General features: G+C 38.2%; 1 protein-coding gene across 1 annotated transcript; it reads right to left on the bottom strand.

The window, feature by feature from the left end:
• Positions 1-44: 44 nt before the first annotated feature.
• On the bottom strand, positions 45-19482 carry shisa8b (shisa family member 8b). Its single transcript, XM_026914507.3, has 4 exons — positions 18102-19482; positions 10652-10773; positions 3432-3548; positions 45-2544 (listed from the first exon to the last, which is right to left on the bottom strand). The coding sequence occupies exons 1-4, from the start codon at positions 18653-18655 to the stop codon at positions 2069-2071; spliced, it is 1269 nt and encodes a 422-aa protein (XP_026770308.1). The 5' UTR covers positions 18656-19482; the 3' UTR covers positions 45-2068.
• Positions 19483-20143: the final 661 nt, after the last annotated feature.

Genomic DNA, 20143 nt, shown 5'->3' with positions numbered 1-20143 from the left:
ACTAAGAACATTTTTGCCATATTTTTCTGTATACAGTTCTTCTATAACCATGATTAGTATATTTGTTATACAGATATTTCTGAGTTCACATTCTGCACAGAAATGCTCAGACTGATACATTCTACACTATGGGTAACTGTAGTATTCAAACAGGTATTTAGTCATTGGTAGAGGGATTAGGCAGAGATCTGACCTTTTAAGAGCAAAATTGATTTTGTTACACGATTCACTGCACTGTGTGGTGCCCTTCTTTTGACATTTTCAGACCAATTACTAAACTTTACCACAAAACCCCCTTGCATTCTGTCTTTGTTTTTGTGGCATTACAAACATTTTCAGTTTCTATAATTTCTAAATTGTCATGTCAACACTGTCCTCCTCTAAGCATTCAGTGCAAATATTGTACCTCTAGATATTACTACTTTGGCTAATAGGATTGCATACAAGATCTTTATTCTTAATTCTTCTGAAAAGCCCTTTTAAATTAAAAGATAATTAATATAATAATAGTATATACATAACAGATACATTTACACGCTTAGGGGGAAAATGGTACTGCAAGGGTTCTTTTAGGGGTCACTGGATAATTAAGGGTTTTATCTTCCAAAAAGGAGTTCTACTTGGAAACCTTTGAAACCAAAGTTTCCCCCAAATGGACAACCAAAGAACCTTTAAAGGTTCTAAATTTTCTAAAGGTATACAGTGCAACACAACATATTAGTACATGTACATACATCTCTTACAAATTTGCTTTACAAATGTATCATAATCTGTCATTCAAATGCTCCCCACACAAATCACAAATTCATGTGTAGAGTACAGAATAATGAAATGTAAATGTAAGATTACAAAAGTGCACAAATGTGATGTTCACAGAGTTAGAAGGTCTGAGCAAATGCTAATACTGGGGATAATTGGAAGCACTTTATAATTTATATATTCTGAATACTACAACCACACACACACATTTTATATTTATATAACATTATACTTTGTTGTAGATAAAATGTGCTTGAAATGCAGAAATCTATGAGCAATCTTTACCTTTGTCTCTCCACCAGCCTATCCCTAAAATTCAGGATCATCTTGACAGATTCTAGTCCACCATAACAGGTGAGTTAGTGTTGGTTTAGGGCAGCGATGCACACGCCATACTAATCCTGGTAATAAACTGATGATTTCACCATTTCACCTTTGCATAAGTTGTATTTAATAATGGAGCAACATGATTCATCATCTGTCCTTGCAAATTGAAATGTCACAGTTGTCAGAGGTCTGGAGAGATCTCTGAGCTAAATTGTCATAAGCATAGGGGAAAGAGATTTCACAGTTCCAGACTATTGCTCTGCATCATAAGCTCAACAAATGGAAATTGTAATTGGAGATGCCTTCCCTGGATGTGTAAGAATAGTTCAGGAACATGCGACTCAGCATCACAGTGGGGTCTCAATTGCTTCAGACTCCCATAAAGGGGAGCTGAGATAAGACTAGAAGAACAGGAATAAAGAGGTTACTGACTTCTCTTGTATTCATTTATGGTACTTATGAACATAATATAATGTGCGTGATCTGTAATACTGTAACCTGTGGACTGTTTCAGCACTGTCTTTTACTGACCACATGACCCAAGAAAACAAGGAGATCTCTCATAAGACCCACAGAGAATGTGCTCTTACATACATCCTTGAAAGAGAGCTGATCGACACCTACTCAAACTGAGTGTTGCCTTCTGCCTGAGGTTATCTGATTAAATGTTCTCAATAAAGAGTCCACAAAATGATGATCAACTCACACTGTCGTCACCTGTGGAGATAGACCTAGGGCCAATGTGATGTTTGCATTATCCCTGTGGAGTTACTGTAGTTTTTGGGACCATTCCAATGTTCCAGGCTGCACACTTACCTCCCAGCTCTATGTTTGGGACAGTGTGCTGTAGCAGAGACATAAGGACCAGAGGACAGAGACTGAACTACTGAGGCTGAAGGAACCTGATGGAAAGCTAAGCAGCTGTGGGAAGACAGCCATATCGCTGGTGTGTCTGTGAATTAAATGAAACAGCTGAGGACTCTTAGACAGTGACCTCTGTTTTGCTATTGGTTTGAAAGCTCTTGTGTTTGTGAGCATAGGACGAACGTCCTTCGTAGGACATGGGCTGTGAGAAAAGCTCAGGAAGCATCTCTATGCTGTATTGCCTTCTGCTGGCATAGGTCTGCCTGCGACTGGGGTGTCCAGGGTGTGAGGTCTGCCGATGGACGTGTCGGGGTACAGAGTCACATACTGTGAAGCTTGAGCTTAGGTGTAAGGGATGAGTGCTGGTCTTTCGAATGCAGCTCCTCTCAAGTTGGTTGGTGGGGATGGAAATGGAAAGTGCAGAGTGGACATCATGGGAAGGCAGAGCCTGGTGCATGTAGGGCTTCTCTTGATTGAAATAGGACTTGTCTTTTTGGTGCACTGGGATGGGTTGAAATGGTGCAGGAAGAGTTTGGTATTGAGAAAAGTCCATGAGTGGATAGCTCTTATAGTAACCTCTGCTGGCCGTGTCTGCTATGAGAGAGAGAGAGAGAGAGAGAGAGAGAGAGAGAGAGAAAGTGTTTGAAGAGAAATGGCTACACTAATAATTGAGCAAAAGTTCTTCAAGGTTTGAAATGAAATCATAAATTTTCTATTGAGCCCCTATGTCTAGGTGTAATATAGGCTTGACTCTGAGTTACAAATAAAAAAAAACATTTATTCCTGAGTGCAGTGAACACACAAACACATGGAGCAGTGGTGTCATTTCAGATTAGTGCATCAGTGCATTAAGGTCATTCCTCAGACCTGGGTTACCTCACTCTACATGAAGTGTTGACCTGGAAGCTGCTCTCTGTCTCTACTCATTATGTTCACAGTGTTTATTTGTTTAGTTTTTCACCGTTGGGGAGGAAGTGTGCACATGCCAATAGATTGACTGATGTTACAGTGAACAATGAATGGCTGTACCGACTCTTGTTAGAACCTCCTTTAATGGCATTGTATTGTGATGACTATAGCTACTGTAGTTATTCATGAAAATGAAATGACTGAGACACTCAGTAGTGTTGTGTTACAGTAACATTTCAAACATTATCAACCTTACAGACACTATCAAATGTTTATTGCATGAAATGCATCTCTGCTTCAGGTGTCTTGAGATGTGTTTTAAGTCTGTTTTTATAAATTGATACCTGTAGCCAGTGACTGCATAGCCCCAAGTTTTGGCGACACCCCTGACACAAATGCTGCATGAAGTAAAAATTCTATGAAAGGTTTTATATAATTCTGTGTTGCCACAAAATATTAAATCAAATGATAACCATCAAAGGGATCTGATTAAAATGTAAATAGCTCAGTAGAGATAGACTGGGTTTCTAGTATCCCCATGACTGAGAGACCATCTTCATTCAACCTCTTACCAACAGCCTTCAGTGAGGAGTACTTGTTGTGTGTGAGGCCAGGCGCACTGTTGTTGCTTTGAGGATGAGAGAGTCCACCCGTTGGGCTGAATGCTGTGTTGCTGAGGTGATATTGCTCTGGAATAAGAGAAAGCAAGAACAAGTAACCAGCTTTAAAAGGTTTTATAACTAATTAATCTATATCTATGGTTAATGAAATTCATTATTTGTACATTCAGTGTTGCAGACTTTTTCTAAAGTAGACATTTTTGTGCTCCAGCAGACCTGCCGTTTTACTGCCGTTTTACTGCAGATTTTATTTATTTATTTATTTTGCAGATTGATAAAATTATCAAAGCTGTTTTATTTCAACCCTCCTACTGGAGTGAAATAAACCCCAGGGGCAGTAAGAACCCCCTGGGCACCTTCACACAAGCCAAGACCTTCCAACAAATTCATGAAATTACCATTTGATATAGTGTTTGATATAAATACCATTGTCATACAGCAATTATTTTCCTTTCTTCTGAACACTTTATACATATAGCACTGTGCAAAAGTCTTAGGCATCCTAATTTTTAATACTAATTGTGTCCTAGATGTTTATTTTATGACTTTTTCATTATTGGGTCAGTAAAAAAAAACACTTTAAATTTCCAAACATTACTTTTCCAATGAAACAATGAAAATTAAATGTTACAGAAAAATGTCTGTATGTCAGTAAAGAAAGTACTATATTACATAATATACCACTTTTCATACAAAAAATTAATGCTGGCTCAGGGATTAGCTGCAAAAACAGAAGCAAGTGCGACAAAGTCTCAAGAAGAACTGTGGCAGGTTCTCCAAGATTCTCTAAGATTCAGCTTAGAAATCTCATCAGCCAGTTTCCTTATAAAACTGCACAAAGTGTCCCTGATACATTGTTACACCTAATATTGAATTTGTTTAGTGCTATTTACTGCTCTTTATAGTATATATTTTTGTGTAGAAGCATTTAATATAATTTAATTATTTTTGATTACATCTTTGCTTTACAGCATTTCTTTACATGTCTAAGACTTTTGCCCAGTATGTATGTCAGACCTCACATACACTGTGGATCTGCATAAAAGTTTATGACTGTGGTCGGAGTGACAGGTACCCTGTCCCCAATGTGATAGACTTCTCTCATCTTTCACAGCTACAGTAAGTGTAATTTTCTTACTTGTTAGAGTCCTTTTGGAACTCTGTGGCTACTAACTTGGTTACATTGGAACAATAACCCCAATCTGCAGCGATCGATCCCTCTTTGATGGAGTTGATTGAGACCTCAATCCTGGAAGTGGGTATACCTAGGCCAGAAGATAGCGTTGCTCTCTGCCAATCTGGTTTATGCACCCTGTGTGGCACAGTCTGTGGGGCTGGACATGAGGAAATCTACCCTGTGTAACATACTCTGTGTGCTAGAGTTGCAAAGAAACCCTAGAGACAAGAGAGCAAGTTGCAGAAGCTAGAAACCAGCACAGCCAGATGGACTGGTCATGTAGCATCCTCAAATCGCCAAAGCCTGGCTTATCATTTCAGTGACCACATAAATTCTGTGGGCTTGTGAGAGCCCAAAACACGTAGAGAAACGTTCACAGGCCCCTAGCAGGCACCTAAGCACACCCCATTTACCCCTTATAAACAAGTTCATCCCTATTGGACAGAGACACAATTGAGAAAGTCAATCCCACTGTTCGGAACAAGGGGTTCTAACAAACATTGCCTTACAAGGACAGGTATTCTGATTAAAGGTTCTACACTTCGGCCTCTGTTGACCACCACAGGTGTTCTTGAGATGTATTCAGATGGTCATGGCACCTCTGATGGCTTGAGGTATAAAAATACTGCCATATTTGAATGACAGTTAGGTAATTGTTATTGCAAGATTTCCAATACTGATACTGCAGAAGCCTGCAATACACCAATAAGCTTTATTAATATTTTATATTAATTTTCTTCTGATTAATGCATGACAATCTTTACCCATATTGTTTTATTATTTACACCAAGTGTACTAACGGAAAACTTTGTAGCGATATAATCACAATATTTTGTGTCCAGCTCCACTAGACAATATAGGTTGTCTACACTCCAGTCTAATAAGTAGACCTACCTTGTACTGTATTTTGCCATTTTATCAGATATACCTACTGTACCATACTACCATGTCAGTGTCATAGCTCTGCTAAGAATGGTCCATCACCCCAATAATATTTAGTCAGCAATGGTTCTGTGGTGGCCGCTTTAAGTAGACAAATTGTACATAGCAAAAAATGGGACACAGACAGCACTTGCATACCTAGAAAGCAAATCATATGGTAGTTGTACCTAATAAATTGGACAGTAAGTGTATGTATTACAAGTAGGTTTGTGATGACCAGCTTTTATACTTGTCTTCCACTATAAAACTCCATAAATAAGTGTTTTGATAGACCAGCTTGACAGAGCATTATTTATTTTTGTCCTTCTGTAATTTGTGATTTTTAATTTAGATTATGCCCCTTTTTCTCTTTTTATGGGTTTGAATGTATGCATGGATCTAGGTTGTGATAAAGTGCTCTATTGTGGAAGTTTGTAGTTTAGCAGCATCTCTAAATGAGGACACAAGAGCCTTACATACCATAAAAACGTAAGGAGAACACTGAACCATTTGCATCTTCTGAATAAACAAATGCATACTGAGACTTGTGGTCTTGCCTACTTACATGTTTATAACTACGGTAATAAAATAAGTGGTTTCCAAATAAACCCTGCTATTTGTTTGTCTGTGTGTATGATATGCTCAGCAAACCAATGTTAATCTTCTCAAATAGAGTAGATTACAATTTTGTGCTACTTTTACAAGGTGATACTCTGAAAACAGCACAAACACTAGGGACAGGTTTAAATTTGGTGCATTTGCTGGTTTGAGGCATAATAGTGCTGTTTTGCTCTGCTTGCCTGCCATGTCATGTATTGACACACAAATGTGGCACAGGCCACATTGAGAGCCCTGCCCCAGTCTGAATGGCCTACTTCTACACATGTCTGGTAACGTGGACAGGCCACTGATTCAATTAGTGAATGTTGGCTGCAGTTTTTCTTCATGTTTTCCATTAATCATTAGTCATGTCTCATTAAACATAGCACTATGATCAATGTGCACAGTGCTTTTTCAGGGTTAACCTGCGTCATATATTCAGAGAATTATGCTACCGCTTCCTGTTGATGGCAAAGCAGAACTTATTTAGTCTTCTAAAAGCAGGTTTACTAAAACCACAAGCACATTCGTCAGTGCATCAATGTATTACATACTTATTATTTAGACATGCATTATGAAAACAGCACAGCAAAATTGTGGCACAAGTATGAGTTTAAATTTCTTAATTTTATGCCTTTAGCATTAACATTTCTTTATGACTAAACAACAGCCTAACAGCTACATCTGTTCAGGCCTATGTTAATGTCTTATTAGGTGCACACATGACAAGTTGAATGTTTCTATCATTTTATGATTCTATGATTTTTATATCATTAACTAATTTATTGAATGAATCTACATACAAGGTCTTTTCCTCTTTTTGAAAGCTAATTTTGTTTTATACACTGCAAAACACCCTCTGGATAGAGTGGTAGTAGAAATCCATGCTTGAGCTCAATAGCTGTAGCACTACCACCGCCATCCACTTTTGCTCTGTGCCAGCCCTGCCCCAGTGTTTGATAATGATGCAGGGTAAAAGTAGGGGCTAATGAGGGGGCTGTCAGACCAAAGCATGTCTCAGGAGCCGAGCCTTTTTCAACTCTAGTAACTTCCATCAGACTGCATCTAAGTAAATTTATGATTGTGCTATACAAAAAAATAAAAAAATGTCCTCATTAAGTGTTACGAAGAGAATCAAAACCCTTTTCATAAGTCTTGGTGGGTTAATGTTAGCTTTTTGTCTCATGTCCACCTAACAAAATTGATATTTTTTTCTGAATTTCCAGAATACAAAATACTGTATTTTTAATTTTTTTTTAAAGAAACATACTGTGATTCTAGAAAATATGTAGCTACTGAGTGAGGGGTACAACACTACAGTCACCACATGCAAGCACATACAGGATTAACCGCTTATAAGCTTATAAGGCAAATATCCGTCCAGCATTTATTAGGGTTTGAATGTAAACTGAGTGGGACATTGTGTGTGTGCAGCAGAGATATGGAACACAAAGACATGATGTGTGTGTGTGTGTGTGTGTGTGTATCCTCAGCATAATGCCATCATCTCACACTACAGCCAACTATTGTGCATGATCACAGACCTGAAGCTCTCAGACCCATTTGACATGGTCATAATGGCACAATAACAGGCCTTCGGTGCATGAAAGACAGATATGTGACTGTGTGCCAGAAAGACTGAGATGAGGAGCAGATGGCCACATGTGCATATATGTGCGTGTGTGCATCAGGCCACCCCACATGTATGAATCATGGATGGATCCACACATATTTGCACCCTTATAAACATAAACATAAACATGGACTCAAGCTCTCATTTTACACACTCATTTTTTCTCATTTTACAAAATGCAATTGATGAGTAGATTATGTATTATTCAAGTTCTTTAATTATACATACACTAAGGCAGACTGTCTCAAGGATTTCAAGAACATCATGCCTAGATAATTTCCAGGGCAAATTCTCTGTATATAGTGATCACGGCATCAGCCCAGACTGAGTGCACATATTAGCCACTAATGAAAATGAGTGAGAAAATAAAGCTTACATAATGATTAACATGTACACATTTAGTATGCCTTTTATTTATTTACTTTTTATAGTTCAGTCTGGCAAAAAAAGAACATTATCAAATTTCCACATTACCTAAATTGTAGACTATATGGCCAAAGGTATGTGGACACCTGACCATCACACCCATACACACCATCACATATGTGGGTCTTCTCCAAACTGTTGCCACAAAGTTGGATGCACACAATTTTATAGGATGTCTTTGTATGCTGTAGCATTACAATTTTCCTTCACTGGAACTAAGGGGCCCAAACATGTTTCTAGCATGACAACGCTCCTGCGCACAAAGCACGGTTAAAAGACACGGTTTGACATGGATGGTTTGGAAGAACTTGAGTGGCCTGCGCAGAGCCCTGACCCCAACTTCACTGAACACCTTTGGGATGAACTGGAGTGCCGACTGTGTGCCAGGCTTTCTCACCCAACATCAGAGCCTGACCTCACTAATGCTCTTGTGGCTGAATGAGCAAATCCCCACAGCCACGCTTCAAAATCTAGTGGAAAGCCTTCCCAGAAGAGTAAAGGGGGGACTAAATCTGGAATGATAGTTCCATTTACATGATTCCACTAGAATCCTAGTATGAGGTGGTTAGATGGTTTTTTTTCATGCTGAGGGAAGTGGTAGGGGAGAAAGAGATGTGTACTGTAACTAAGCTTTGAGATACTTGCTTATTTTCTGTGGGGAGCTTGGCAGAGGCAGGAGGGGGGGATGGGGAAGAAGGAGCACAGAAAAGAAGAACATGGCTAAAGTAGAACATTGAGGGATGAAAGAAAGTTTACCTGACAGGGAAGATGAAATGGGGGCAGGGTAGAAAAGGGCAGAGAAGGAAGGTGGCTCCTGAAACAGTGTAATTTCTTAAATAATATGTTAGTGGCAGATTTTGCAGATATTTCTGATTATGTCTTTCATTTCAAAAAACAAACATTATTATTTACAATTTCAGTTACTGAGCAGTCTCCAACAGCAGTGCAGGATTTTTTAATCCTCACATATTTTATATTTTATCCTTTGTTGCAAATAGCTCCTAACATACACTGCCCATAAAAATGCTTCTAGTGTCAGTTTATGGCCAAGACACTGACACAATTGAAAGCAGATACAATTTTATAGCACTTGAAGGGGGTAAACATGTTCAGTCTTGATAAATGAATCATAATGTATAATAATAGCATTATCATGGTATTTTTTGTGTGATTTACAGGCCTATAATTTAGTTTGGCCTATTTACTGTGAGTAGGAACAGGAACTATGAGGCTAAATCATCACTAAAGATGATGTCAGCTCTTCTTTCCAGTGAAGTAACATCATTGCCATCGGGGCCACCTTACCAGGTCATGTCTGTTTATAAAGACCTAGACATTATATAACCTGCAGGGTCTCTCCAACATGTCCAGCACATATGAGGCAGTGTAGCAGCCTGCGAATTCCATAATCTCTCCTCTTTAACCATCACAGATCAAAGCCTTCATGGAGAGATGTCAGGCTTCTTGAACCCTCCTGTTACATGTCAATTTCCCTGAGTAAGCTTTCTAAAATCCATGTGACAACAGCAGCACTGCTTCTTGATCTTAAAGCCATTACTGGAGGAAACTAGAGGATATGCAAGAGGTGTGTGCAGTCAGACACACATTAAACCTCTGAGCACTGGAGATCCAAGCTTAAATCCTTGCCATAATGAGGAGAGAATAAAGTGCTTCTTAAGCACAGTGCACAGCATAAATCCCACATCAGCTGTTGGTCTGAAGTCTTCCTTTTGCAATTCCACCAAGTGGCACTTTCAGTAGCTCTGTTGAACTTGATTATTTATGTGTATGTGTAAGAAAGGAGGGTTTATTTAGGTTAGTTGGAGGAAGGTAGACAATAATGAAATGGTAATAAAAAGGGTAAGGTATGCAAATTTGAGGCATGAGAGAAGAAATGGGAGGAGCGCAAAGGCTGAGATCAAACCTCTAAGGAACACATACTCCCCATATATGTGGGGCATACACATGGGTAAAAGGTAAAGAGCACATGCCTCTTGCAGCTTTAAAATGGGGACCCATCAGCATTGCAATGTGGACTCTCATCATACAACCATTGTATCAGAACATATCTCTCTCTGTTTGTCCTTCTTGTCCTTAATTTTTATCTTTTTATCTTCCTAACAATTGAACTAATGGACCTTAGCAAACCATCCAATTGAAGTTTATTTCATAAAACCTATTGTACCTCTGTTACAGCACTAATTACTAACCAAAGCAAGGATGTTATCAGTGATATATTCAGGAACACCAATGTTTTAACATAACATTCAGTAAAAGCATTGGGAATTTGTGGAAGATGATGCCTGTGGATGATGCCTGCATTGGGGTGGATACACAGTTAACCAGAGGCCACTGATGACCTGCATTTGACTGCTTTAGTGCTATGTGACTCCAGTGAGGTCCTAAAAGTCTTACCACTGCGGCTGCGTAACAGCCTAGCTGAAATGCCATTGGCTCCAATGGTGGTGGAGCTGCTAATGGTTCCATCTACATGGCTCACATCCCCACCTGGCTGTTTCAGTAGCTCCTGCAGAGTCCTACACAACAAAGATGGAAACATCATTACACTCTAAAAATGGAGTTCCTCGAGGGTTCTGTACGGGTTCACTTTTGTGATAGGGAAACTTGTATAGTTCCATATATTAACAGCTTAATACAACCATATAACCCTTAAGGGTTTTACATTTGCTTAGAGCATATCAGATCTGTGTCGTTGGATATTGGACATACGTGTGTGTGTGTGTGTGTGTGTGTGTTATCTTTACTATGAATGTTAACCAATTAATCTTAGTGTGCTTTAGAAACTACAACTTTCCCTCATTTAAAAAACTACAGACCCCCAGATTTTTTAAGTTTATCATAACTAATAACTTATCTGCATATATTTCCTTTTAAAGGGCCAGCAGCAGAATATACTTCCACTAAAATTGTGTACAACTTTTTCACCAAGTGGGTTTATTTTGTAAGCCTTTTAATCTGTAAGCTATTAAAAAGTAATAAAAATCAAGAGGAGCATTTGAACAATGTACAGTCCCCACCAAAAGTATTGGAACATCAAGGTCAATTCTTTTGTTTTTGCTATACAATTAAGACATTTGGGTTTGAGATGACTATGAGACGATAGATCGGAATTTCAGCTATTCTTTCCTGATATTTACATCTAGATGTATTAAACAACTTAAAACATGGCACCTTTGGTGGCAGACCACCCAATTTGTAGGTGAGCAAAAGTATAGGAACAAATTGTCTAAAAGTAAATTAAAGTAAATAAGACTTAATGTTTGGTTGCATATCCCTTGCTTGCAATAACTGCATCAAGCTGGCAACCCACTGACATCACCAAACTGTTACATTCTTCTTTTGGGATGCTTGTACCGCAGCTTCTTTCAATTGTTCTTTGTTTTGGGGGTTTCTCCCTTCAGTCTCCTCTTCAGGACGTGAAATGCATGTTCAACTGGGTTACGGTGTGGTGATTGACTTAGCCAGTCTAAAACCTTCCACTTTTTTCTCCTGATGAAGTCTTCTGTTGTGTTGGCAGTGTGTTTTGGGTCATTGTCTTGCTGCATGATGAAGTTCTTACCAATTAGATTGGATGCATTTGTCTGTAAACTGGCAGACAGTTCAACAGTTTCTGTTGAATTCTGAATTCATTCTGCTGCTACCATCATGAGTAACATCATCAATAAAAATTAGTGAGGCTGTTCCAGATGCAGCCATGCAAGCCCAAGCCATGACACTACCTCTACCATGCTTGACCAAAGAGCTCTTATGTTTTGGATCATAAGCAGATCCTTTCTTTCTCCACACTTTGGCCTTTCCATCACTTTGGTAGAGGTTAATCTTGGTTCCAGAACTTTTGTGGCTCATCTCTGTATTTTTTTGCGAATTCCAATCAGGCCTTCCAATTCTTACTGCTGATGAGCAGTTTGCACCTTGTGGTTTGGCCTCTATAGTTCTACTTTCTTCGAATGGTGGATTGTGATACCCTGAACCCTGACCTGTGGAGGTTGTAGGTGATGTCACTGCCTGTTGTTTTGTGGTTTTTCTTCACAGCTCTCACAATGTTTCTCTCATCAACTGCTGTTGTTTTCCTTGGCAGACCTATTCCATGTCTGGTTGTTAGTACACCAGTGGATTCTTTCTTTTTCAGGACATTCTAAATTGTTGTATTGGCTGTGCCCAATGCTTGGGAAATTGCTCTGATTGATTTCCCCTGTTTTTTCAACTTCAGAACAGCTTGATTTTCATCCATAGACAGCTATCTGGTCTTCATGTTGGTTTATCCTTTTCAAACCAAGAGTAGACATTCAGAGCTATTAATTGTTTAAACAATCAATCTAACAGGGCACACCAGGGAAAGAAACACCATTCATGTTCCAATATGTTTGATCACTTGACAGGTGGGTGGGTTCAAACAAAAGGTGCCATGTTCTAAGTTGTTTAACACTTCTAGATGTAACTATCAGGTAATGAAAGCTGAAATTCTGATCTATCTTCTCATATTCATCTTTTGATCTCTAAGCTCAAATATCTTCAGTGTATAACAAAGACAAAAGAATTGGCTTTGCCTTTGCAATACTTTTAGAGGGGACTGTATGCTCTATCAAACATAGAAATACAGCAATAACAATGACACAGATATCTAAGACCTTTCTCCGAGTAAGACGAGAGCAATCCTGGGTCCCAAAACTAGTCCTAAAACATGCATATGTAAAATATAGGATACTATTTCCTCTGGCACTGCTACATACACGTGCATTCCCAGTGAGTGCCCAGACATGTACAACAAGCCTTCTGGCTGGCATAAGACCATGATGAGATCTAATGTGATTGCAGAGCAAAAGTGTGCTCCCCTACGCCAGAAACCGCCAATGGCAGTAGACCAGTGAGGCACAAATTAAGGACAACAACACATCAGAGAGGCATGAGAGGACAATGATGCACAACAATGATCTCACTTAAATGGTGGAGCATATTTCAGAAATGACAGAGAGGGCAGAAATGGGAAAAGCATGGTGATATGGTATGTTCAGTTCAGCCAGTGTGTTAATCTTGTGAGCTTTCACAATTTCAGCAAATCCTTCTGTTATAAACAGGAAAGCTTACACATAATGACACACATTATCTGTCGCAAATCTCATTGGCAAGCTGCCCTTGTCAAAAAATCCTATTGGAATTTCAGTTTATCCTGTAGGATCTTATTTAATTTTTAGAATCTTATTGGAACTCTACTTGTATTTTATTGGAACTAATGTCTTGTTATTGGAAGGTTATTGCAAATTACAGAGGGTGCTTTGGGAGTTTTAAATCCTAAAAGAATTTCTTTAAAATTAAAGTATTTTCTAATTTTTTTTTTTAAAGTTAGAGTATTTTATTATATACATACATACATATTTTAAGAAGAGTTCAAATTGCAAGACACAGTCAAAAAATATTTAAAAAAAAATATATATATATATATATATAAATATAAATTATAGTGGAAAAGTGCACCTTTAGGATTCTTCAAAATATCACATTAAATTCCTTTATAGACCTGAATAGGAACCCAAATGGATCCCATTAAAAAATCCTGTAGAAGTGGTTATTTACAGGATATTTATGTCTTGTCCCATAAGACAATTCCAATAGGAATCCTATAGGAATTGCTCCAAAATATGATAGAAATTCTAATTAGAATCCTGTACAAGTTTCTTATTGGAATCCTTTAGGATTTTTTGACAAGGGATGAGACGGATGTTACCCTAGGCAGTGGGAATCACTGGGATCACTACTGGGTTTAACCGATGTGTGGTGTAATTAAAGCAGCAATGGCCAAAGGAAAATATTTTCTCCATCAACCTGATTTATGCAAATACAAATAACGTCTGGAGGCTTAACTTAAGTGTGTAGGGTTTTTGCTTTACTTACTTTACTTTAATTACTGTATGATAAACTAGGAGAAAATTAACAATTTTTTAGTGGGTCAGTCAAAAAAATTTATATAATAATTTCCTTTGTTTTCAAGGTTTAATTCGATAATTTGAAGCTGCTGCTCCACTCTTATTCTTAAAATGCTCAGATCAGTAATTTATGTCTCTCTGGAGGAAGGCTGTGGTGGGTGAGAAGCTCTGCTATATAAATTAGAGATGTCAAAATGATTATAAATCATGTATAGGATTTTTTTTTCTATATTGGGTTTCTATTTCCATCTCCCCCAACTCCTAATTATATTTCTTGCCATTCTCTGGTTATAACCCCTAACTATGAGAAAATCCTAACTCACAACTTCTGACAGTTGCTCATGTGAATTACAGCTTCTGTGGAATCGTCTTTACAGAAAGCATTACTGTCCGTGTTCATAGTCGATGCAAATCAACAATACTGAAAGTGTTAATTACAAATTATTGGCTGTAAATAAAATCATTATGATATTTTTATCAAAGGCATTTTTTTCCTGAACCTTGTCATGCATGCAGTATTCAGCTATTCTCTCCAGAGGAATTTGTACACACATTTTAAAGTTAAATACATGATTACATATTTCACTAGAAACAATAGCAGCTTAATTAAAGTTTCTTGCTGGCAAATGTTCTGACTTATACATGGTTGAACATAATACTAATTGGTACTAATTATACAGTACAGCAGTAGTGAGCAAGAGCAGCATTTACAACCCTAATTTAGCTTCTCATCTGGGTGAGCAATTTTGGTTGAAATTAAAAATGAATCAAATGAATCATGTATCAAAGCGAGGAATACATTTGCTCTGGTTTAAAAAAATATGGTGTAGAAATTGACCTTCAATATATTTGCTTAGACGGTTTTAGTGTTAACGTAGACAGTGTGGTTTGCTTTGACTCTCTATTTATCTATTAAACTCTCAATTCCCCCAATACCTCTTTCTCCCTCTCTCTAATCTGTCCAGCAGAGCATGAGCATAGCTGAAGAATCCTTTACCACCATCCTTTACACATCCTTGTAACAGCACTATCAGAAATGTCACCCTCCTTTGCACTCTCCCAGACGAATATACATACTCATAATGTGAACCATTTAAAGACCAGTCACTCTCATTGAAATCCATCTCAATGTCCATTAGAATAAAAAATATTCTTATTATTCTGTGACATGGATATTGTCTCATTAAGTTTCAATGACCCTCAAATCTGTAAGGTCAGTCTTAGAATTACAGACTGTGAAGTGCTTTGCATATACAGTACCTCCCCATTCCACATTCTGTAGTGTTACAACCTGGAAATGAAATAGACTTAATTGGCATTACATATTTACAAATAAAAAATCTAGAAGTTATGATTGCGTAAGTATTCACCCCATAGCTGTGAAATCCCTAAATTAGTTCTGGTGCATCCAGTAATGAGAAATGATATAATTAGTTGACTGGAATCCACCTGCGTGCAATTAAAGTGTCACATGATCTTAATATCAATACACCTGTTCATGGAATTCCAGAAGTTGTTAAAGAACAACACTTAACAAATAGCATCATGGAGACTAAGGAGCTATCAAAACAAGCCCAGGACACAGGAAAAGCATCACTCAGGCTTTGGTTATAAAAAACTTTGAACATTCTGCAACGCAACATTAAATCCGTTATTAAACAATGGAAAGAATATGGCACAAGCACTACTCTGCCTAAAGAAGGCCGTCCACCGAAAGTCAGTGACTGGGTAAGGAGGGCATTAGTCAGAGAAGCAACCAACAAATATATTCTTATACAACCAACAAATGTTTGATTTTTTTTGTTTGTTTGTTTAATTAACCTTTGTGTCACAAAAATGGTTTTCTTCAAATGTTTGACTACAAAGTGTGTAGAAGTTCAAGGGGTGAATACTTATGCACTGTATAACAGAATAATTCCAAGACTGTGTGTACATACTTTGAATCTATACAGTTAATGTGCACTGTGTCCATTAATCATGATCATTAGAGTAGACTTTACTGTGTCTGCTTCCAGGCTGCCTTAGGATACACTGCAGAAAGGGGTCAGGTATAAAGCCATGGGGCGTTTTAGCGGCATAAAAAATCCAAAACAGCAGTGTGCTGATGTGTAAGGTTTTGTCAGTGAGCGTGGACCCTCACATTGCCACGAGACTACTCAGGGTGCCTGATGAGGATGGGAATGAGGCATGGGCAGGCAGGGGGCCAGAAGGATGAAAATGTCAATGCTCACCCACCATGACTCAGCCAAGCAGGAGACGATAGACTTTCCAAATCAGAGAGACAGAAACATCTCCAAACACCTAAACTCTCAGCCACACACACATTGTAGAGCTGAGCCAGCCATGTCCATACATGTCAAATGTATTTGGGCAGTTTTGAACAAAAAGTGATTGGAAGGGTCTATAGGTGACATTTTCTGATTTTCACAACAAGCATTTCCCCCGTATGCTACATGTACAGTGACTCTCATAATATGGAGTTGCACTATAAGCAGAAGAGAGAAACATGTTTTAAGTGATGCTAATCAGAGTGAGAGTGTGAACAGAATCGAGCTACATGAGACTATGTTCATGCACATCCTCGTACACACACTCTGCTTTTCACACATCATTTGAAAGTTTTTTTTTTTTTACGGAAAAGCCCATATTATGTAAAGTGATATCACAAAGACCTGCTTTGCTAAAGACACCCTTATACATCATAACAGAAGCAAGACTGCCTTTGATTTGCCAATTACCTCCATTCTGTGGCTACAGATGGCTTATTGTACGATACACAGTAATGTCCCTGGCTCTGGTACTTTCTTTAATCTGTCATATGAACCATGTATTTGCTAGTCTTAAATGTCATTATTGTAGAACATGATGCAGATTGAATTATGACTCACTGACTGGGAACCTTCCACATTAGCACCTAAAGGTTTATGTTATTCTAAGAGTTAATCTCAGGAGCAGTGATCAGCATGTCAGTAGTTCTCCGTTTTAGAGAGATATTAACTTTAAAAAGTATCGAATTTTAGGAAAATTTCTTTCTCACCAAAAAAATGTTACCTACATTTAAAGGGCTTTTGTATAATTAGCGCAGTTCCAATCTGAGATGTGAGAATTGGAAAGGTGAGTGAAGAGCTTGGCACACTTGTGAATTGCTTTTTGCTTTATGATTCCAGACAGGTTATTTGATATTCAGAGAGCGTTCTTGAATATTCAAAATGAAGACAAAAATGTTTTGATTTGGTCAGACACTTGACTCAGAGAATGGATGAGAGACATTTAGTAGGAACTGTAGTGGCTAAGAGTGTGTTAAATGACTAAGAGCCCAAAAATAAAGAAATGTAAGACAATTAAGAAAACAATTCAGAGGAAAGGCGCCTGTTCTTATAATCTAGTATTAACTGTAAGCACTCTACAACGTACCCCCTACAATTTTTATTTGGTTTTTCTTGCAAATAGCAGCATAGTACAACAATCTGAATCCTTCAGGTGGGTGTCATCTTTCAAAACCTTCATCAACCATGACATTTAAATGATGAGTCTATGTGCAGGACAGACTGAGCTATTAGAGCTTATGAGAGGGGAGATAATACTACAGAATGCCTCCTATATTTCTACTGATAGAAGTTTTGGTGTTTTATTTTAAAATGTGTTTTATAAATTTATTCTGACATTAGTTAATATATGACTGTAATTTATTACTTTAAATTTAAGAATAAAACAAACATTATAATACTAGCTTTTTGTGGGCTCTCCCCATGAATTGGCCCAAACACATCACTGTAAGTAAGTAATTTAATTTATGTTTTTTCCTCCCATTTCAGAGACACTGTGACAATCCAACAGTCTCCTGGGGTGAATGCTATGCACTGAAGAGTAAGGTCATAATATATGTTAATAAGCACTTTCACTTACAGAGCTTTTAAACTCACCTTGAGTTGGTGATGTCATTTTGTCCACCTCGGCTCCTCTCCAACCCCAGCTTGGTGAAGATGCCTATCAGAACCATGATGGCCACCACACCACAGATTATGTAGACAATCATTTGCGTGCGATCCCTTTCATGCTCTGACTGTACATCAGTTATAGTGGCCACAGGTTTACCTGTGTTGGCCCAAATTGGTGTATCGTAGTTGGAGCATGAGGTCTGGTCCAGACGTTGCTGACGGAACTGGCAGCAGAACCGGTAAAAGCAGGTGCCACAACAGTACAGGAAGATACCTGCATTGCAATTAAATGGTGGGTCCCACTGACCCATCACATCATAATAACCCTGGCAGCGAGTACCTGTGGGTGGGACTGTTTCCTCCACTATTTCTCCTGCAGGTGAGCTCAGTATTAGAGTTCCCTCTGATGTCACAGTGGGATCTGCTGTCTGATTGGTCAGCTGCATGGCCATCTCTGTGAAAGCCTCATCCTGGGCCTGTGAGGCACACCCAAGTAAAGCAGCCAGGACAACGTGGAGTAGAAAAGATGGGCTAACCATGGTGCTCTAAATACTTATTAGGGGCTATAAGACTGCTCCAATTTGATAGCAAGTGTTGATTCATGCAAGCTTGAATTTGAACGTATACTTATTTAACTAACTTAAATTATTAAGTAAGATAATTATTTAACTATTTGTATATTAGATGCAATATTTGTATATCTGTAGATTAGGTACAGTATTTGTATATTAGGATGTTAATTGTGTTGTGCTGTCTGTGATGTGCGTGTTGAATGCATTGTGTTGTGACCAAACACCAAGAAAATTTCCTAATACATGTAACTGTACATGGCGAATAAAATTATTCTGATTCAGATTCTGAACTAACTAACTAATTTACTGTTTTAGCTTAAGACAAATACCAGTTTCTTAAGACATGCAAATAATTTACAAGTTACTGTAAAACATTGTAAAATTGTAAAATTGATGTTAGAAGAAATGTTCACTAATTATCAAAATCAGACCAACAGAAATAATATTTTACCTCTGTCTTAATAGAGAAAAATATTAAACACAGGTCTTTGGAGATTTTCTGCTTTCTCTTGCTCCTGCATCAGTCAATAGTTTCCAGCATTGCACTAGGCAGTCTGGTCAACAGAGCTGACCTGCACATCCAAACAGTTTCATTTCAGTTTTTGCCACTACAAATGAGTAATTAGTGGTTCCTTTATGAAGAGCTGTTCCTCCTCTTCTGCCTGAGGTAAGGAGTCCTAAAGAGTTCACAGCAGGTGTTTTTGTAGCAATCCAACATACTCCACTCAGAACCCAGACTTAGAGTCCCGTGAAAAGCAACAGTTCAGGACTGAAATGAAATCCCTCCTCTCTGCCTGAACCCCTCTCTCAACTCTGAGAGAAAGAGAGAGAGAGAGAGAGAGAGAGAGAGGTAGGGGGAGGGGATTATATTATCTACCCAGATGCTGCTCACTAAAAAGGAGAAGGAATGGATATTATATTATATTTAAGGACATCACAATTTTAAAAACATCTTTATATAGCAAAAACCTATTTCTATTTTTAATGCCAGCCTAATTGTGCATATTTGGCCTAAGTGTGTGTAAGTGGGGGAAATGGTTGGAAGGGGTGAGAGAATTATTTCAACAGCCAGCACAGGTTGCATGCTATAGTGTAGCATATAGTGAATTTTCTTCTTCCCAAGCCTGTCACTGTAAATTGTCCTAAAGGTGCAGGATGGAGATAAACACATGGCATTATAAATGCATGTGTGTGACTGCACTATTAAATCCAAGGTTTCAATTCTCAAATCCTCTTCATGTATTTGCAAAACCAAACGTGTCCAAGCCCCGTTATGGCTGCCAAGAGTCCCCCACCCACTGTCCATCAACATTCTTAAAGATTCATAAACATTGTGCAGATTGAAGATGCAAAAAGGACTTTAAAAAAATGAGGCTTGTGTTTAAAGGTCTCTTCTTTAGTCCATAATGACACTTGAAGTAAACTAAGGCTACTATCTCCCAGCAGGCAAAAGTG

The sequence above is a fragment of the Pangasianodon hypophthalmus genome, chromosome 12 (assembly GCF_027358585.1).
Source record: "Pangasianodon hypophthalmus isolate fPanHyp1 chromosome 12, fPanHyp1.pri, whole genome shotgun sequence".
NCBI classification, from domain to species: Eukaryota; Metazoa; Chordata; class Actinopteri; order Siluriformes; family Pangasiidae; genus Pangasianodon; species Pangasianodon hypophthalmus.
The sequence above is the reverse complement of the archived record's forward strand: the minus strand, read 5'-3'. Positions and strand labels throughout refer to the sequence as shown.

Coding starts and splice junctions, on each gene's coding strand:
- shisa8b (XM_026914507.3), bottom strand. CDS start 18,655: ATGGTTAGCCCATCTTTTCTACTCCACGTTGTCCTGGCTGCTTTACTT. Junction 10,774..18,101: donor AATGACATCACCAACTCAAG/GTGAGTTTAAAA, acceptor TTTGTTGTGTAG/GACTCTGCAGGAGCTACTGA. Junction 2,545..3,431: donor CTCCTCACTGAAGGCTGTTG/GTAAGAGGTTGA, acceptor TCTCTCTCATAG/CAGACACGGCCAGCAGAGGT.